The 17,767-nt window shown below is 42.4% G+C and overlaps 1 protein-coding gene across 8 annotated transcripts in view; it reads right to left on the reverse strand.

The window, feature by feature from the left end:
- LOC109918539 (paired box protein Pax-2) overlaps window positions 1–17,767 on the reverse strand; it is a 219,620-nt gene that overhangs the window by 197,344 nt on the left and 4,509 nt on the right. For 7 of the 8 annotated variants that reach the window (XM_048616429.1, XM_048616430.1, XM_048616428.1 and 4 more), the window contains exons 1-4: window positions 11,011–11,695; window positions 8,091–8,256; window positions 5,242–5,439; window positions 446–531 (exon numbers count right to left, since the gene is read on the reverse strand). In XM_048616429.1, coding sequence (XP_048472386.1) covers window positions 446–531; window positions 5,242–5,439; window positions 8,091–8,256; window positions 11,011–11,053 — 493 coding nt within the window. In that variant the 5' untranslated portion in view covers window positions 11,054–11,695. Of the gene's footprint in view, window positions 1–445; window positions 532–5,241; window positions 5,440–8,090; window positions 8,257–11,010; window positions 11,696–17,767 lie in introns of those variants that run through there. The other variant, XM_048616424.1, reaches the window with a different exon arrangement.

Consider the following 17,767-nt stretch of genomic DNA (forward strand, 5'->3'; position numbering starts at 1 on the left):
CTTGCTATCTCAGATTCTCCAGCATCTGCAGTTCCTACTATCTCTGAAACATCCTTATCTAGATGTTACTCTGCAAAGTGGTTCAGGTTCAACTGTTCTATGAAATACCATGCAATTCATAGGGGATGGACAACAAAAGAATAAAGAAAACTTGTAGGAGCAAATTACTGCAGATGCTGGAATCTGTACTGAAAGCAACAAATGCTGGAGATCACAGCGGGTCAGACAGCATCAACTGAGAGTTAGCAAGCTACTGGTTTCTAGTCTAGGTGACTCTTCATCTAATAGCTGTGTTGGCCTGGAAAAGATTCCACACCAACAAAACATGCAGCCAACAGCAGCATGAACTGGAGAGCAGGAGTGTAGGTTGGTGATAGGGAAATGTGTAGTATTGATAGGTGTGAAATGATTATCATTTACTTGCCAGCTCTGTTTTCTTTCTTACCTATTGTGTGGCCTGGTGCAGCGACTGCTGTGGCGGGCCCATCCGGTGAGGGATGAAAAGGCTGCTGCACTTTGGTCCGAATGATCCTGCAAACAAACCATGAAATCACATCAATTCACCTCAATGATCAGGGCGACTGACTCTACCTGGTCACGTCTAATCTAGTTGTCTCGCGTGTAAGGCAGCCCGGGCTCCCCAGGCAGAACTCCCAGAGTCAGAGCTGCGTGAGGTGCCTAGACCTGCTGAAAAAGGATGTGATTTAATTGATCTGCGGCTGGAGAAAAGTTGGGAATTAGTTGCAAGGCCAGTAATGCAAATGGAAAGCCATAAATTATTTGTGACAGGAATGCAATAGTTCTGTAATGCTGCTTGCAAGCCGTTCTCCCATCGTCTGTACTAATGACACTTTGAAAGGGGCTCACTCCCGAGGCATTTTAAACTGGGTCTGCGCGTTCCGCGCCGAGCAAATGTTATCGTTTGAGCGAAGGCAAGGCGAGTAAAAGGGGAGAAAAGCTATATTTATGTAGAGATTTATTCCAACAACGAGATTTACAACAAAGGCCCTGTGTAAAAAAAAACGCTAACTTCTCGCAGATTTAAAACAGTTGCGGTTAATAGATTAAAAAGGCGAAAAAAATTAAAATGTTCGACGTGCCCCTTAATATCTCTCAGCTCAATTAAATAGTTTGGGGTCTGCAAATTATTTACGCAGGAGGGATACGGTTTTTTAAAAAATATATAACGTAGATGGTCTTTTTGCTTGTCTTTTCACCTCACTTCTTTCATTTGATATTTACTCACCCCGTCCCCAACTGCCCCGGAGCTTAATCCCCACTTTAAGCCTCCTGCTGCAAGAATAATGAATGTCTTCCAGGACTGGTCGACTATGGGAGGATTCATGGCTTTGTCCCTCTACTTCACAGGATCTGTGTGTGTGTGTTTTGGGAGAAAGGGGGAACTTTAACCTAATAACCCAACACGGAGTCTTGACTACAGAAGTCATCCAAACCTACTCTACCCTCAGCCTTAGCAGTTACCCTGGAGATGTTCAGAGCCATCACAACAGATTTTCCCCTCTCTTGCGTCGAGCGTTTTAGGAGGCGAGTTTGCTTTAGGTAATTCTTAAAACTGCCTTTACCACCCAGCCCCCGCCTCCATGTTATTGCCTGACCTCTAACACTTGGGATCCCTGGTAGGAGTTCATATAAAACAGTCGATATACATCAAACACTCATTGATTTTAATGGCCACAAGATCGCCCACAATCTCCGTGGTAATGTCCTTGGGGTTACACGACAAAAGCTACAGGACTTATCAAAAAAAAACATGTATCAATATTTGATTTGGATTCCCAAATTCCACCATAACTGTTATTTGACCTATTGACTTGCGCCAGCCACATAAATTCAGCGACTTTATTCGGAATCCATGTCCTGGATATTGAATAAGCAATTTAGGAGGGCGAATTAATGAGTTGGCCGTTGCGGAAAATTCCCTGAAGAAATATTAAAATTGCTTTGAGTCGGAATCAATAAGCATCGAAAGGAGGGCTTGGATTTTTTTTTTAATGACCACCAGCCGTTTGCTTCTTATTCCTGACTGCAATGTAACAACAGTGAAGCCTTGTCTAGTTGTAATCTTTAAAAATTCATGCAAGGACAGCATTTAGCTACAAAGTGGACTTGCCAATGTAATGATCTGAGATAATCGTTGTATATTGAATTAAAAGGCAACACCGCAAAGCAACGCCCTTTTATTAAGACGGGAAAGGGGGAAGATTCATTTAATTGTTTCTTTTCTGGATTCTAATTTTTTTTTGTCACACCGGTTCTCGCAGCCACACGATTTCTTCCCACTCCACCTCCGGTTTAATTGAAACCGAAAACTTTTACCAACATGCTGTAATGCAATTAATCCACACAAATTGCCCTTGTGAGAGATTGTACTGCCATGCAATTTTTTTGACAGACTCTGTTTTAATGTTAAACACACTGCCTTTAAATACCGTGTGGAATAGCTACCAGCGATCGGGTAAAATGTGTCGCTGGTGGCAACAGTAGCGAATACAGACCGGAGAAAGCTCATATCCGTAGTCCAGCGTTCCAACACACTCACAAAATCCGCCTCTTCATCCCCCCACCCCGAATATCACAGGTTGTTATTTTCAACCAAGAACTATCTTTCATTTCTCAACCTCTCTCTCTCTCTATTCAATGCATGCAATCTGACTCTGATCGTTTGGAAATTTAAAAAAGAGAAGGGAGGGGAGCAGAATGCAATGTTTTGTAAATATTGCGGGGCTGGGCTAGATGTTTGGCGGCCGGTAGCGAGGTCAATCCGGCGGAGAGGAAGAACGAACGTCCCACTCGGCCGGCAAAGGCGGGGGCGGAGGGGGGGGTGCACGTTTGGCTGGTAAATCTCACTCTCAAATCAGGAGAATCCCCTCCCTATGAAATAACAGTGAACCGCTGTTTGAAACACCTGTTAGACATCTGAAAAGTGCTACTTCCAGAGGTAGCAAGAGAGCCTCTGCACACAAAATAAAAACTGATTTTAATCGAGTTACAGCCGAGTTATTATTGGTCACGGCATGAGATGGGTGCAGATAAATAAACCTTTTCCAGATACTGGTATCGAAGTAATACTGCCGTGTTCTCTCCACCAAGGATCTAAGATATTGTAGAGAATGCATTCATTAGTCTCCTCTCCAATTTCTACCTGCACTAGCCCTGGATATATCCATACAGAAATACACACCTCCCCCCCCAAAAAAACATGTGCGTCTGATCCCGCTCCCTTCAAGATGATTGTGTGGGGAGTTGATAAATTAGAGGCGTTCATAAATGCTCAGTTTTGTTTTATAAGCAGAAAATTTAAAATGCTTGTTTTATCTTTTGTTTTCCTCTTCGCGTGTCTCTGAAATATAGAGTTTTTTCCCCACCGTAAATTCTCATTCTAATGATACAAAATCAGAACACACCGAAGGGAACACGGTCGGCTCAGCACCGGGAGTTTTTAATAAGTGAGAGAAAGGTAACGGGCATTACATGTTGGCGGGAGTGGAACGCACAACAATTCTGAGGAAGCTTTCTAAATACAGTTTGTCAGTAAGACGCTCCTCTTAACTGTCCAGTCTCAACATTTTAGGGATTTGAGCGGCTGAAGCGCACTGACTCATACTGGGGCGAGTTACGAGAGGCTGCGGAATAGGTTTAAGAAAATCTCATTTTTTTAGAAAAATGCACAAACAAGAGTTGTCAGTCTGTTCAGCGTTTCAGGGGAACAGTCCACTTCAGTACCGGCATGTGTGTGCCTGTGTGTTCAGGTAAGACTGCAGATGTAGAGGTGCGGTTTCATATAGCTGGACCTCCGTGAACTTAGACAAAGTGCGCATTCACAGAGCCAACCAGCTCCATTTACTTATAAAGAGCTTTTGCATTCCTCCCAGATTTCAGAACCGCTAACCTGGACTGAGCAAAACTTCATTAAGCGTCGGAAAATTAACAAGATAAAAGAGAGAGAGCATGAGCGAGAGAGAGAGTGAGAAGAGAGAAAATAAACAGAAGTCAAGCAGTGAAGAGAGTGGAAAGATGCGCACCGAAAAAAAACAATATAAAGGTCCAAGGGATCGTGTACAATTTTTTTTTGTTTCTCTGTACAATAAGTTTTCAACTTGTCGAACTAATAACAATAATTAGTCGACCTGACTTATCTAGTGCGCCTTTGAGAAGCGTCTTCTGTGAATTCCAATTAAAATTCTCACTCTCCTTGCAAAGAAATCTGCCCTTGGCTCTGGCTGATTACAACGCTCCCCCTCTCCCACGCCGATCGTCCAAACTCGCCTATTTTATTGCGAAAAAAAAATCTGCTCCCCCCCCAAAAAAAACACAGAACCTCCCCCACCCCGCCCCCGCCAGCCTCTGAGGATATGAAATGGGCTCTCTCTCCCCACTTTCCGCTCTTCCCTCCAGCAAAACTCAGGGGGTTTCAGTAGAAGCACCGCCCAGGCTGTAATCTTTAAATCAATGGCATTATAGAGCCTCCCTAATAGTTTACATTTCCACCAATTTGCAATTACATTAAACAGCGAAAAAGGGCAGTGCATCCGGGTCTTGTTCACCTGCCCTTCATTGATATAGCCGCCTGTTTCGCTATGATCCCAGGTGAGTTCAGAAGGGAGACCGCCGCCTCTGATATAGATTTACTATGTTCCCATTAGGAGCCCATGTTTTAGGAGTGATACAAAAATGTGGTTAGCTGATTGTATGTATTTCCAGATTGGTATTTCTATATTGGTATATTGTATAAACAGATACTGTCATGAGCTCCTTTGAGTTAGGAACTGATTTCTTTAACTCTGGACAGAACATTCCGTCCTTTCTGACTATATCAATGAGGCAGATTACTGCACCCCGTCTTATATCTTACAAAATTAAAGTTTAATTTTTCTTGATATAAACAGCCTCCACTGTCTGTCTGTCGCCCCCTGCCCCCGCTTTTCCAAATGTCCTGCTCAGCCCAATCTACATTTATAGCGGCGAGCGGTTTAGTCAAATACTTCCTCACTTCCTTGAACTTAATTGTGAAGTTAATAGTGGCGACTGAAAACGATTGTTACTCTCAGTGAAACAGACCTACTTTCAGACTTATCGTTCTAACTGAAGATTACGCTGAGCGTTGAAACCTGGTTAGCTGTTCATTCTCTCTGTTCATTCCTGACCCTTTTCAGTATTATCAATGAAGACTTGCTATTTTAACTTGTTGAGGGCTGTCGGAGCCCGGTCTCACGCCTGTACCTGTTGATGGAGCTGACACTGGGCACACTGTCATTGTCACAGATCCCCTCGGCCAATAGTCGGTCGCGAATCTCCCAAGCGAACATGGTTGGATTCTGGCGCTTGTATTCCGCTATCTTATCAACGACTTTCGGGGTCGCAACTTTGGGCTTTGAGCCGCCGATAACTCCGGGCTTGATGCTGCCCGTCTCATAGTACCTGATAGGGTAGACGAACCAGAAAAGCGAAAAAAATATGACAAGTAAAACTTCAGCAAAGAATGCTGTCTGTCATTCCCGCACCGCTGTGGAGTTCCCGCAATCAACAAGGATTTGCATTAGATTAAACATGGATATTAATTACACAATTGTTCTATCTCTTATATAATTAAATTTAGGGAAACGACAACAAAACTCGACCTCACTCGTTATTTACAGCCCCATAAAATGAATATGGCATACTGAAACACAAATAAATCAGTGTATGTATGCAAAGGTATTAACCTGTCTGCGCTACAGTCCTCCCTACTCTCTAACTACCCGTCAGCTCGCTTAAAGATTAGAAAGCTTTAATACAATCCTATGCGTCATTTTCTTCTCCTCACCGGGGGAGACAGTTTTAGAAAGGTTACAATTAAAATTAAACATTGACGCTGACGCTTTGCCTTTGGTGGCGGAGGGGACCGAAGTTTCTGGATTGTTCTGCCGACTGTTTTTCCGCCCGAGGGAGCGGGACAGAAGGCAGAAGAGCTGGGAGTGGAAGCTATCTGAACGACTCTCCCCGGCTCTATGCATGTGTCTGCGTTAAAGCTTGTTTGCTTCTAAGTCGTTGTGTTCTGTTCACATTATTTGCTTCTAAGTCGTTGTGTTCTGTTTAGGAATCTGAAGTAGAATGGACAGTGTAGAAATTGAGAGCCACGATCTCGAGACGATTCCCCCTGCATTATCTGAAACTGAGATCCACAGCCCTCACAGTGAATAATTATTGTCCTTTCACCAGTCTTATTTATCCCACTGTTACCGAGCGCTACCCTCCTAGCCTCTGTCCGTTTTATGGTAAAGGGTTGTGCAAGCGAAGCAGGTTAGGTTATTAAAAAAAACTGTTTCGCATTGTTGAAGTGGGAAATAATACCATTCGCCTCCCCCCTGTGCGCTGCTCAATTTGGGCTATAAATTGGGGGTGGGTGGGGGGGAGAGGGGGGAGTATGGTGGCATGGGGAAGGTCGAATGTAAATAACAAATGCAATGCAGATTGCAATTCTAGCGCGGGTTTAACTCAGGATAGATTCGTTCAGGAACTGAATCGGCTTAAACCAGGGAACACTCCAAGCCGACCTGTGCAGCGTGACTGAGATTCAGCACAGGTGGTATTCACCTCATCAGTGGCCGCATAGTGGGGATTCAAAACGTTTCAAGGTCTGAACATACTCCGGGTAAACAAATACCTGCCTTCGGAAAAATACAGAGTCTGGGCACTTATTAATCAGGGGCCACATAAGCAATGACGAGAGGGGTTAACGCCAAACTACTTTGTCCCCACCCGCTCCCAGCGCTGTGTATTCCCAAATGGCGCCATCGGATTAGAAATGGTTCCAACACCGCAGTAATGTTTCCACTCCGGGTGCAATACAATCAGTGATTACTGGACACTAAATGCCCAGCGTGATACCAGTAATTTCTAACGTGTTTTTTTTTCTCCCTTCTCTTATGTCTCCATGACTTCTTAGGAAAATTTCAGCGTCTAAATGCAATAACGTTCAGAAAGCAAGTTAAAAAGAAAATTAAAGTGACGAGTCCAAAACAGGAGCCAGCTGCAGTGATTCTTTTTTTAAGATTTACACTTTTGAGACTCCTATTTCAGCGTCACTCAGATTTCCAAGTCTGGCTTTGTCAAATGGCTTGTTTCACAGTGAAATATCAGTTGTCACGTATTATTCCGGGCCTAGATTTTAATTTCCAGTTTATTTCAGTGGTATCAAGACATTATTTATTTCAGCTTCTCTTGAATAGCTGACTTGTTCGGATAACTACCTGGGAAATGGACATTTCCTAAGTTTCGAAAGAATCTGTTACCTTCTCTTCCACTCCCAAAATAATGGTTAGGGGTTAAAATCGCAGGTAGTAGAGTCTTAAAAAAAACTCACAAAAAATACAGTCCACCCCCTATTTCCACCTGTTCTACTGAATCTGTGAATATTTGCATAAACCACGTCAACCTCGCAGGCCCTGGCAACGAGCTACAAATCCTCCACAGACCGCCCCCTTCCCCCAACACTCTCGTTTTATTCCACTCCTGCTTTGTAAGTGATTTCTTCCGTTAGAGGCGGATCTGATCGACTTAAAACTGGAGTGTGTTCACAATGGGGTGTGCCAGCTCGAAAAATAACGTTCGATTTCGCGTTCAGCTCCGATTTGGCACATCTTAACTGATGTTTCATCTAGCTACCTTCTTGTCCTGGGAGTACTTCTCTGTCTTTGTACCTTGTCTGCCTTCTGGATTACCCATATCATTTACTCTGAACTGTTTGTACTGTCGTTACTAGACCCAGTATGCCACTTTGATAACACTGCCTATATTAGTGTTGTTAAAACAGTTTCTTTTTTGCAAATTTCCGCTGCTAGCGGATTCAACTTTCGTTGCCAACGGCATTGTCATTAGGGGTGATGTGAGTTTGATCAGTGTAAGTAGGTGGGAGCATAAATTGACTTTATTGTGTGGGTCCTTTCACCTCTGAGCGCCACTAACCAATTTCTCATACTAGTTCCGGGATCATGTGCTTGTGTAGGTTTATGAATAGTACTAAACTTTGTTTCTTTCTTGGCTGCGTTAATTTCTGTTTGCCCCTTGTCTCTGGCAGTATCCCCCCTCACCTGCCCAGTATCTTGCTGACACAGCCGTGGCTGACCCGCAGTTGCCGAGAGATGTCACAGGGTCTGACTCCCTGGTGTGCAAGTTCTACGATGCGTTGTCTCACCACGTCGGGAAGGGGCCTGCCGTTCACAAATACTCCTCCCAGCTGATTCACACCCCCATGCCCTGCAAAACACACACAACTGAACTCATCCCAGGTAGAACTGCAACCTGAAAGAGAGCAAAAAAAGACAAGGGTAGGGGGGAGAGAGAGAGAGAAAAGGGAGGAGTGGCGCAAAAGCAACAAAATAATGGAAGGAGAAAAAAGGGCGGGAGGAAATGGGAATAGAAAGAGAAAAGAGAACGAGAGGAAAAAAAATCGAAAGCATGGAATAAAGAAATTACATATATGTGGACACGTGTAGTAAAACAGCGATACATTTTTAAAGTTCACACATTAAGTTATACATAAAGGCACATGAAATGCCTTATTTTAAAACTACATTATTTCCATTTATTGATTCGTTCTGCCTTCTTACGGAATACAAAGCCCGTATATTTATACATTAAAATCTCTGATACCGGATTAAATTAATGTATCTCACACAATATGACGTGGTAGTTTTAACAAGCAGAAATATTCATTGCACTTTGAAAATTGAGGATCATCAAAATTTTTTTTTAAAAAAATCCATGTTTACCGCTTTTGAATTAGCTTCCATTTTCATTTGTCGAGCAAGTGTTGATTGTATTGTGAGTGTGTGTGTGTGTATGTTTGACGGGGCGGTAAGATGATCTGTTTGTTAAACGGCACGCTGGTATCTGCGCGGTTAGAGTGTGGAAAACAGCGAATTACAAATGTGTAGGGTTCCCTCGCTGCAGGGCTTCGGAGGAGGCGTCTGAAAATTCCTCTGTCTCGGTTTCTTCTGCTCCTGTAGTGTGTGTGTGTGTGTGTGTGTGTGTGGTTTGGAGGGGTGTGGAGGTGTTGGTGAGATCTTTTTATCGGGGGTACAGTTTGCTTTGCTCGGGTGACAATCAGCAATTTCAGTGAGTGTAAAATTGTTAAAAAAAAGTAGACAATTTCAGTATGGGGCATTGTGAAGCTAAAAAGGGATCTATGGATTTATATGACTTATAAATGCATCTGCCAATCTGTGTTAATATATATAGAACACATAAGTTACAATGTGTAATGGGGTGCATATGCTGGGCACCGAGTAATTAAGTGGACCAATTGTTTACGTTTCAAAACTTGCACACACAGCTCATGCAGCTAGTCCTAAATAACGTGTCGCTTGCCTTGTGTTATTTTCTTTAACTCCAAACGTTGTGTTATTTATTGTGGCCATGCTGTTTAATAACGGACAGAAGGAATTATATCAAACGCCTCGCCTTATTTACAAGACTTGTGTGATTCACTGGAACAAGAAGGAGACAAGGGGATCTCCTTGCACTCAGTGTACTTGTCCGAAGTTTATTTACGCTGGAGTGACCGCGGTTATTTCGACAACAACGCAATTCCTTCGCTTCAAACACTAACTCAATGATGTGACATCGTTCTAACTAATTCTGAATTGCCCCGAAATGAAGACAGACCGGAAGATTATAAATATGGATTTGTGTAGGACAATCTTGTACAGAATGGTTATTTAAAAACAAAACTCTTTAAAATCTTTCTCGATCTTCCCAACACATTTTAACTCGATTCCCATTGTAATTTGATTATGTTAAAAAGGAAACAAAGCATTTGCCAATCTGTCCTACAAAATACAACTGGGAGAGCGAGGTAAAGTGCTCTCTAATGATAGCTGTTTTGTTCGCGCTTTTCCTTTACTCTGCCGAGATGTGGTTTGAAGTTACTATCTGGCAAAACTCCTATCTGATTCAGCATCAATAATTCAAACCAGCTTTGATATCTTAGATTCGGTATTATTTGAAAGCTGCATCATCAAGGGAAGATTAGAATAAATAATTTAAAAACCTTTTACGCTGTTATTTCTGTTAGCGTTATAAGTATGCGTTTACCTTTACAAAGAAAATGGCAATACGTGAAACGAGTTATTTTCCTCTCAACCCGACGTTAAAATTCTATCGAGGTTGGTATGAATTACAAATTATTTTAATAATCCAACCCAGTGCAATAAAAGATATCTACTTGACTTCATATATATATATGTTAGTGCAGTGAATCGGTTTATAGTGTTTGAGAGATTTCTAATACTATGGGGCCCTACACGTGGTGAACGCTGAAATCAGAAACGGGATGAGCCGGCACTTGTCAAATCCGGGCTGTATGAAAAGATTATTTCATTGCCACCCGAACTCCCTTGTAAATGTTATCTTTTACAAGCAGCTGGAAGCGAGAAGAAACAAATTCTCAAGAAGGATGGTGAGAGAGAAAGAAAGAAAAAGAGAGAATCTTCTACCTGAGAGTTACTGGCAAAAAGCAACGTCACAAGCTGAACGTTAGAAGATATTTGTGAGGGAAGCTTGGTTAATATGTTTGGCGAGAAAACCACCCACTCTCCCTTTACAATCGTGCAGAGAGTGCGAGGGAAAGACTCGTTGAATGACCTTCTTAAAAGCTACACAACTCCCGCGAGCTTCAAGCATCCCCTTTTATTTTTCCAGTGCAATTATATTTGGTCTGCTTAATATTCCTCAAATTCTCAGTTTAATACGTGCCGTGATCTTTCTGTTATCAACGTAAACAACCCGGACATGTATATTTAGATGTAAGTGACATTTTGTCAAGTAAATAGTCTTTGCCTTTATTAATAAAATCATCCTTTTATGAAATGTGCATCTCGTTACGTTTCTGTGCTAAATAAATATTAGCAATTACAATTAGAAAGCTTTATTAATTTGCGCCTCGCAGCACTAATATTTCATTTAAAACTGGCGTTAGAAAATACAAAGTACAATTAATCTCTTACTCACTGTGCATAGCTGAGAATGGATCTGCTTTACAATGTATATCCATGAGTGCCAACGCTACAGAAATGAAGGGGACTGAATCCGCCGTCTCGTCTTTTAATTAAACGCTTACGTTAATGCAGAAAAAAATAACATTGACTGTAAACAAAACAAAACAAAAACAACTTTTCTCTGTCTTTTTTTTTCCTCCCCTTTTCAGCTGTGGCGTCCAGCGAAAATACTAAAACTACTCCGGGAAAGAAAGTTGTGACTGGCGGCCGGCGTCCTCACTCGCTGTTCCCGGTGCACGGAGAGATAGGGAGAGATAGGTCGGCAGTCGCACAGGTGAGACACATGTCCGTCCAGTTTTCTGCAATGTTTTTGGAGTAAATCAGTCGGAAACCAAGTCTCGGATTTATAGACTGTTTAGAGAGCGAGGGAGAGAGAGAGAGAGAGAAGCGCACACGCAGTGACGGGAAATGAACGCGCGATGCGTCGTTTTGGCAATTTCACTGTCCCTCTGAAAATTTCTGTACACCTTCACTCAAATCCTTTGCTTTCGCCCTGTCTCCTCAGATGCGACTGATGGGTGCCTGAGTTGCACCAGGGTAACAGGCCGGTCTGCAGGGCGGTAGTGCCCAATGGAGCCAGAGAACGTGTCTCTGGTTAGTTTCTGGTGCTGGTTGCAGGTTTTGAAGTACAGACTGGAGCCCGGGTTCTGCGTGGCTCTCTCTAAAACCCTGCGCAGATTCCAGCCACTCCAGTCCCCTTTAGAAAGATGGATGACTTGTCAGACAAAGCCAATAGATTACAACACATTGTGATTCGCCAGCGCAGATTGGACCCCAAATGAGGAGGTCCCGTGATCTGCCAGTGTTGAGAGTCACCATTCGCAAACACACATAAATAAATAGACACACAGACACTGACATATACAGACGCGCATACACACACACACATACAGACACACATAGACACACACATATACACACACACATACATACACAAACATATACAGACACAGACTCACATATGCAGACAGAAGGACACACATTCACTCACAATGCAGAAGCAGAGATACACATTAGTGTACAGAGTCACACATTTATATTCAGACTGACATGCAAAAACGCACTAACATATACAGAGAACTACACATACAAAGAGAAACAGACATACATACACTGAGACACGCACTCAAATACAGACACACACACAGACAGGTACTCAGACACATACACAGAGACACACATATACAGACGAATACACGAACATATGCAACACATATATACACAGGAACACATACATGCAGACGGAGAGAGAGACGCTTACATAAATGCACTCTTACAGAGGCGCACACATATACATTAATTTATATAGAGCCATGAAGTAACATACAGAGACACGCAGTCACACTTACAGCGCCACAAACACTCTTCACCACACGCACACTCGCATATACTCACGTGCTCACATATACAGACACATACAGTCGCATATACGCGTAGAGACATACAGTTATACAAACACATACACTTGCAAATACATTGATGCATACCTCACACACGCTTTCCAGACACATTGACACACGCATACACACTTCATGTATAAAGGGAAGCACAAACTCAACACACATAGACCTGGACACATAGACACTCAATTCTCATTCATACGCATACCACTCAATCTTACATTTTAGCACAAATACAAAACCTAAATTCGGAATCTGAGTTTCGATGTTATTTGGGGAATTGAATTACGAAACAGCCCGTTTGACATGAACAAGACGATAGGATAAATGGAATAAGTAGACAGACCTTAGTCAAGAGCAACTCCACACATTATCTGTATTTCGCTTAATCTGGGTCTCGCTGCACTTTCCTCTAACATATCATGTATTCCTGTCTTATTTCCAAATTGAATTCTGCGGGAACAGTCTCTCCCTGTACATCTGTTTATTTTAAACAGATTGACTCTTTATTGCAATCAGCCGCTTCCAAAGAAGGATATATATCAAACGACAACTATGGTGCTTCCACTTCCTGAGATGTTGTTTATATATCTGATTATATTAACCGGTGTTTCTGTGCAATCAAGTTATTTAACCAGCCCCAGCCGCCGCACCCCTCCCCCACATAGGCCCCGTTAGTTCACCTGAGCTGTCTATACGGAGCGGAAAGTGAAATTAGATTGACAGACTTTTGTTAAAAAAAAAACGTTTCTGGTATATCAATAGAGTTTACAAATCACACTTTGTCCTGTCTCTCTGAAGTTTTTTTTTATTAATAATGTTTGCTCTTAACGTTTCACTGAGTCCATGTGTAGACGCATCAATTTAGTGACCCACAGCAATTTCAGTCACATAGCATGGGCCGACCATGCAAAAGTACTAAAGCCTCAAACTCATTCCTTCTTAATAGCTTTCAGAATTCGCCGTAATCTTTCTGCAATGGGTAGTTAATGTGCGTTTCATTTCTTCACTTGCCTGTTCGCCGACCAGAATCTTTCAGGTGCCTATTTGTTTTATTGTAAAGAAATGATTTGTGTATGTGCAAGGTTTTTGAGCGATAAATGGAGTGAGTTAGGCGTCGTGTCGCCCACAGTTCTGCAGGTGGCGCTGGCTTCTAACTTCTCTGAAGTCAGATCACTTTGGTAAAAGGTTGTAGGTGAGTTCAAAGTTGGAAATATTCACAGTTCCTTGAGCTCAGCGCTCACTCTCCCGGGACACAATAGAAACCTTATTTTTGTAAATATATAATACATATAAAGAATAACTCCCTGAAACACTGGCCAACATGACTTTTTTTATTTCTTTCTGGGCATAAATTTGCAAGTGACTATGAATGGAATCTCCGTTTGATCTTTTCTCAATCAGATTATTCGATACAAGTGTGGGTATAAAGGCTACTCGCTGTTAAGTTGTATTAATTTCGCTATTTACTACTGCAGCCCTTCTTGGAATGGAATCAACAGTCTGATTTCTCGGTGACAAATCATTTAATCTGTCATCAAGCCGCTTGTTTTCGAACGATTTTCTGTCATCGTGCGCTGCATATTGCAATTGAAATCTTTTCTTCGCGTATTGTCTCCCTCGCCACCCCCTCCTCACTCCAGACCCCCAGCTCCATTTCTGTAGTTGAAGTAATTTTAGTTTGCAAACAATTCCCGCTTTCACTGTTCAGCTTGAGAAGTGCCGGCGGTGACCCTGCACAATATCTATCCAAGCACAGTCCAGGTCCAAAACTAAAATTCATGTAATGCTAAGGAACGCTTTCAACTCAACTCAACCCACATAATTCAGGCTTATACTTTAATATTTACTTAAATAGTGCAGGCCGCTATTAGCTGCTGATCAATGTTAATAAAATGCAATTAATACAAAACAGTAAAATACGGGATTAACTGTGGGCAGGGAGGGACAGTTAGGGAGCATTTCTGTAGCTAGGAATATTTCTGGGTCTTTCATTTATTTCGTTTTCTCGCTGGGATGGATTCCGGGAGACAGAGTCAAATTTAGATGTTTTACCCTCCCCAACTAAATGTGAGGATGGCACTGCCATCCCGTTCGAGAGAACATTCGAGAAGCACCCGTGGAAATTCATTTGACCAAGCGCAGGAGTTAGTTCAGGGCTCTAAATGTTAGTGGGACTGGGGCATAGGGAATGGTCACTGCGCTTCAGGAAGAGCTTGAAACTCGGAATTGCAACCCGGGGACAAGCATTTACAACTCAAAACGATGAAGGGGAAAAATAGCGCAATGGGGCGAGATTCTGTGTCACTTTTGCTGCAATTATTCCCCAACCCCATTGCCAACAAACTCTTTTAGTGTGTCCGGTTTAGCAGTTGTAAGAATTTTCACCGCGCGGTTGACCTTATAACAAACCAAAAGTGATAGTCACTGAAAAGTAAAATGCTTCCAAACTCGCGGGCTTGGGTTTTTTTTGGTTAAAATAGTGTTTTGCATCACCCGCGAGAGAAAAGTGACACTTTTTCTCCGCGGGACGGTTCCGACAACAAACATTTGATCAGTCCTTGTATTTATTTTTACACTGCCCTTTGAGACCGTAGCAACGCACAGTGCTGGATTTATTTAGTCGTGAACAGGGGCACCAACGCATCTTGGATTATTAATCGGTGTATGATAGGCGGCAATGAAGTGGTTTCAAACAGTGGCCTTGTTCTGTTAAACTACAATGCAGGCTGACTTGGGTGTTGGGGCAGTCCGTTAGTCGGTATTTTAAGAAATAAATAAACGACATGACCAAAGGTGGACAGGAAATCAACTCTATTATCTGAGGCGCAACTTGCAAAACTTTGGATACCAGTCTGACAAGAGGGTGGGAGAGACTTGGAAGGGATTTGGGGGAGTGATGGTTGGGTGACCCCGCTGTACAGCCATTCATTAACCTATTTCACAGGAAGCCTCTCTCGCTTTATTTGCACTTCAAAGTAATGTGCCGTCTCGGCCAACGGAAATTAAAGAAAAATAAACTTTTTTTGTTGCGGGGGGGAGGGGGTGGTAGTGTGGAGAAGTGGAGGAGGGAGGGTGAGGACAGGGGAGTGTGTAGCGGAGAGAGGAGGTTGTGTGTAGATTCTGGAAATTAGCCCTTGTCCGGTTGCAGTCAATCTGCATTTCACTTGATGCACTATGCGAGAGAGGCAAATCCCTTGATGCTATGTTGTATCCAGGCTGCTCTTGTCCGTTCACTTGTTTAACTCTATAATCCTGTTAGGTGTAAATAAACTGGCTCGATTTGACGCCTTTCGGTGTTTACACGCGGGATTATCCATGACGGTGTGTTTGCCTTTGATGTGAAGCGTTTAAAAGTTAAATATAAAAGTGGACAGCACGGGAGGATAATGAATTGGAAATTACTCGGGCTGCAGTTGGATGTTCACGATATACATGTGTGTTTGCTCAAACAATGGTTTCCACTTGAAGTTCTCGGTGCAAAAAAAAACAAATGACCAATCTTTCATTTTAGGTGAATGATTTTGAGCTTGTCACAATTTATTTCCTCAAACACACAAGCACCGTTCCTTTCTGAAGCATCTTGTCAATGCAGTTAGCAGGTAACTGTAGTGGGATGTTGGGATCTGGTGGGTTGTATTGCAAACGCTATACTGTTAATAGATAATACTGGGTATTTCTGGGGTATATGTGTTGGGGCGGGGGGGAGGGGGTTCACGGGACGGTGGGAGGTGAGACAGTGTCAGAGCCGTCTGGAAGTTACACACTCCCGATGGATAGGTATGATTTCCCTTACAGAGATGGACAATGAGAAAAGAAAGATGGCATTAACTAAGCTTCATTGAGTATTTACAGATAGATGGGCACACGCATCTACACAGTCTAAGATTGGGTCTATGTGTGCCTGCCGATCCATAAATATTGGCACACTCTCGGATTATTGTATTTACAGTCCAACCACAATATATAGGCCCCAGTCAACCCCAAACAAACGGACAAGCGGAATTAGAAGTGCTTTAAGATGTGCTGGCGAGACACTAATGAGCGGATGGTTCCAGTTTGTGCCCTTGGCTAGGTTTGGGTTTGCTGGATATGCGCGCTTTAGCAAAGTTGAGGCATTCTGCTCGCAAACGTAGCGGCAATTTCACAGTCCGGAGAACATTTTGCCTAAAGCAACTTATTTTTTTCCCTTCTCCTTAATCCCTCTTATTCCCCCCCCTCCTCACTTGTCTCGAACCCCTCCCCAAGATTACTGCCCTCTTCCTTGCAGTGCTGGCGACATCGAAGAAACAAGAAGCAGGGATAAAATAAATGTTATACCCAATCTGGTCACGCTACATCGGTAATAGCCTATTTTCTCTTTTTTTTTGCATCTGCCTGCTTTGAATGTTAATAGCGCACGTGCAGTGGTAATTTGGAACCACCTTACAATTAACACTTTTTTTCTTTCGGAATCGGGAGCAGAAAATGTTACATGTTGTTTTGTATCTGGCCGGCCCGGGCAAGGGATTACATGCCAAAATTCACATTCTATTAAAGTGTTAGCTAGGAGTAATATAACTGCAACCGTCAATATGTGATGTCCAGAGAAACTTTGTTTTTTGATTATCATTTGATTAAACACCCACGCCCCCAAAATTTAAATGACCCTTTTCATTTAAAAAAATAAATTAAGCTTGTTGTAAAGATATGCACAACAATGAATATTTGCAGAATTGGAGACTCTGTCCACGGAAGGCTTCTGTTATAGTTTCTTATCCATGGTTATAACATCAGCAATAAAAGAAAACCTAGTAGGACAGATTTTATTCTAAAGTATTATCTCCTTTCAATCACCTTAACAACGGCAACCCCTACCCTCATATATGTTGGCAATATGTTTCATCCTGGGCTTGTTCATCCTGTGGATGCACCATGCTATACGGTTAGCCAGGCATGTGAATCTCACCTGCAAAACGCCGGTGCTAAAGACACCTGTAGCAAGACTATGCTGCAGCACACACACACACATACATATAGAAACAATATTAAACAGACATACAAATATCTAAATAAAGAAATAATATTGACATACACGCAAAGACATGTAAGTACACAAATGACGCACGTATACAGATTAATATGCAGACATTTCCACTCACATTTATAAATACACAAACAATATTGACACGTATATGCAGATATGTTTACGCACATAGACACAAACTATACACAGACGCATATAAATGCACAAAGAATATTGACACACAGACATGTATATGCACACAGACACAAATTTTACACAGACATATATTAATACACGAAGAATAT

Source organism: Rhincodon typus, chromosome 34, assembly GCF_021869965.1.
Source record: "Rhincodon typus isolate 14 chromosome 34, sRhiTyp1.1, whole genome shotgun sequence".
Taxonomy (NCBI): Eukaryota; Metazoa; Chordata; class Chondrichthyes; order Orectolobiformes; family Rhincodontidae; genus Rhincodon; species Rhincodon typus.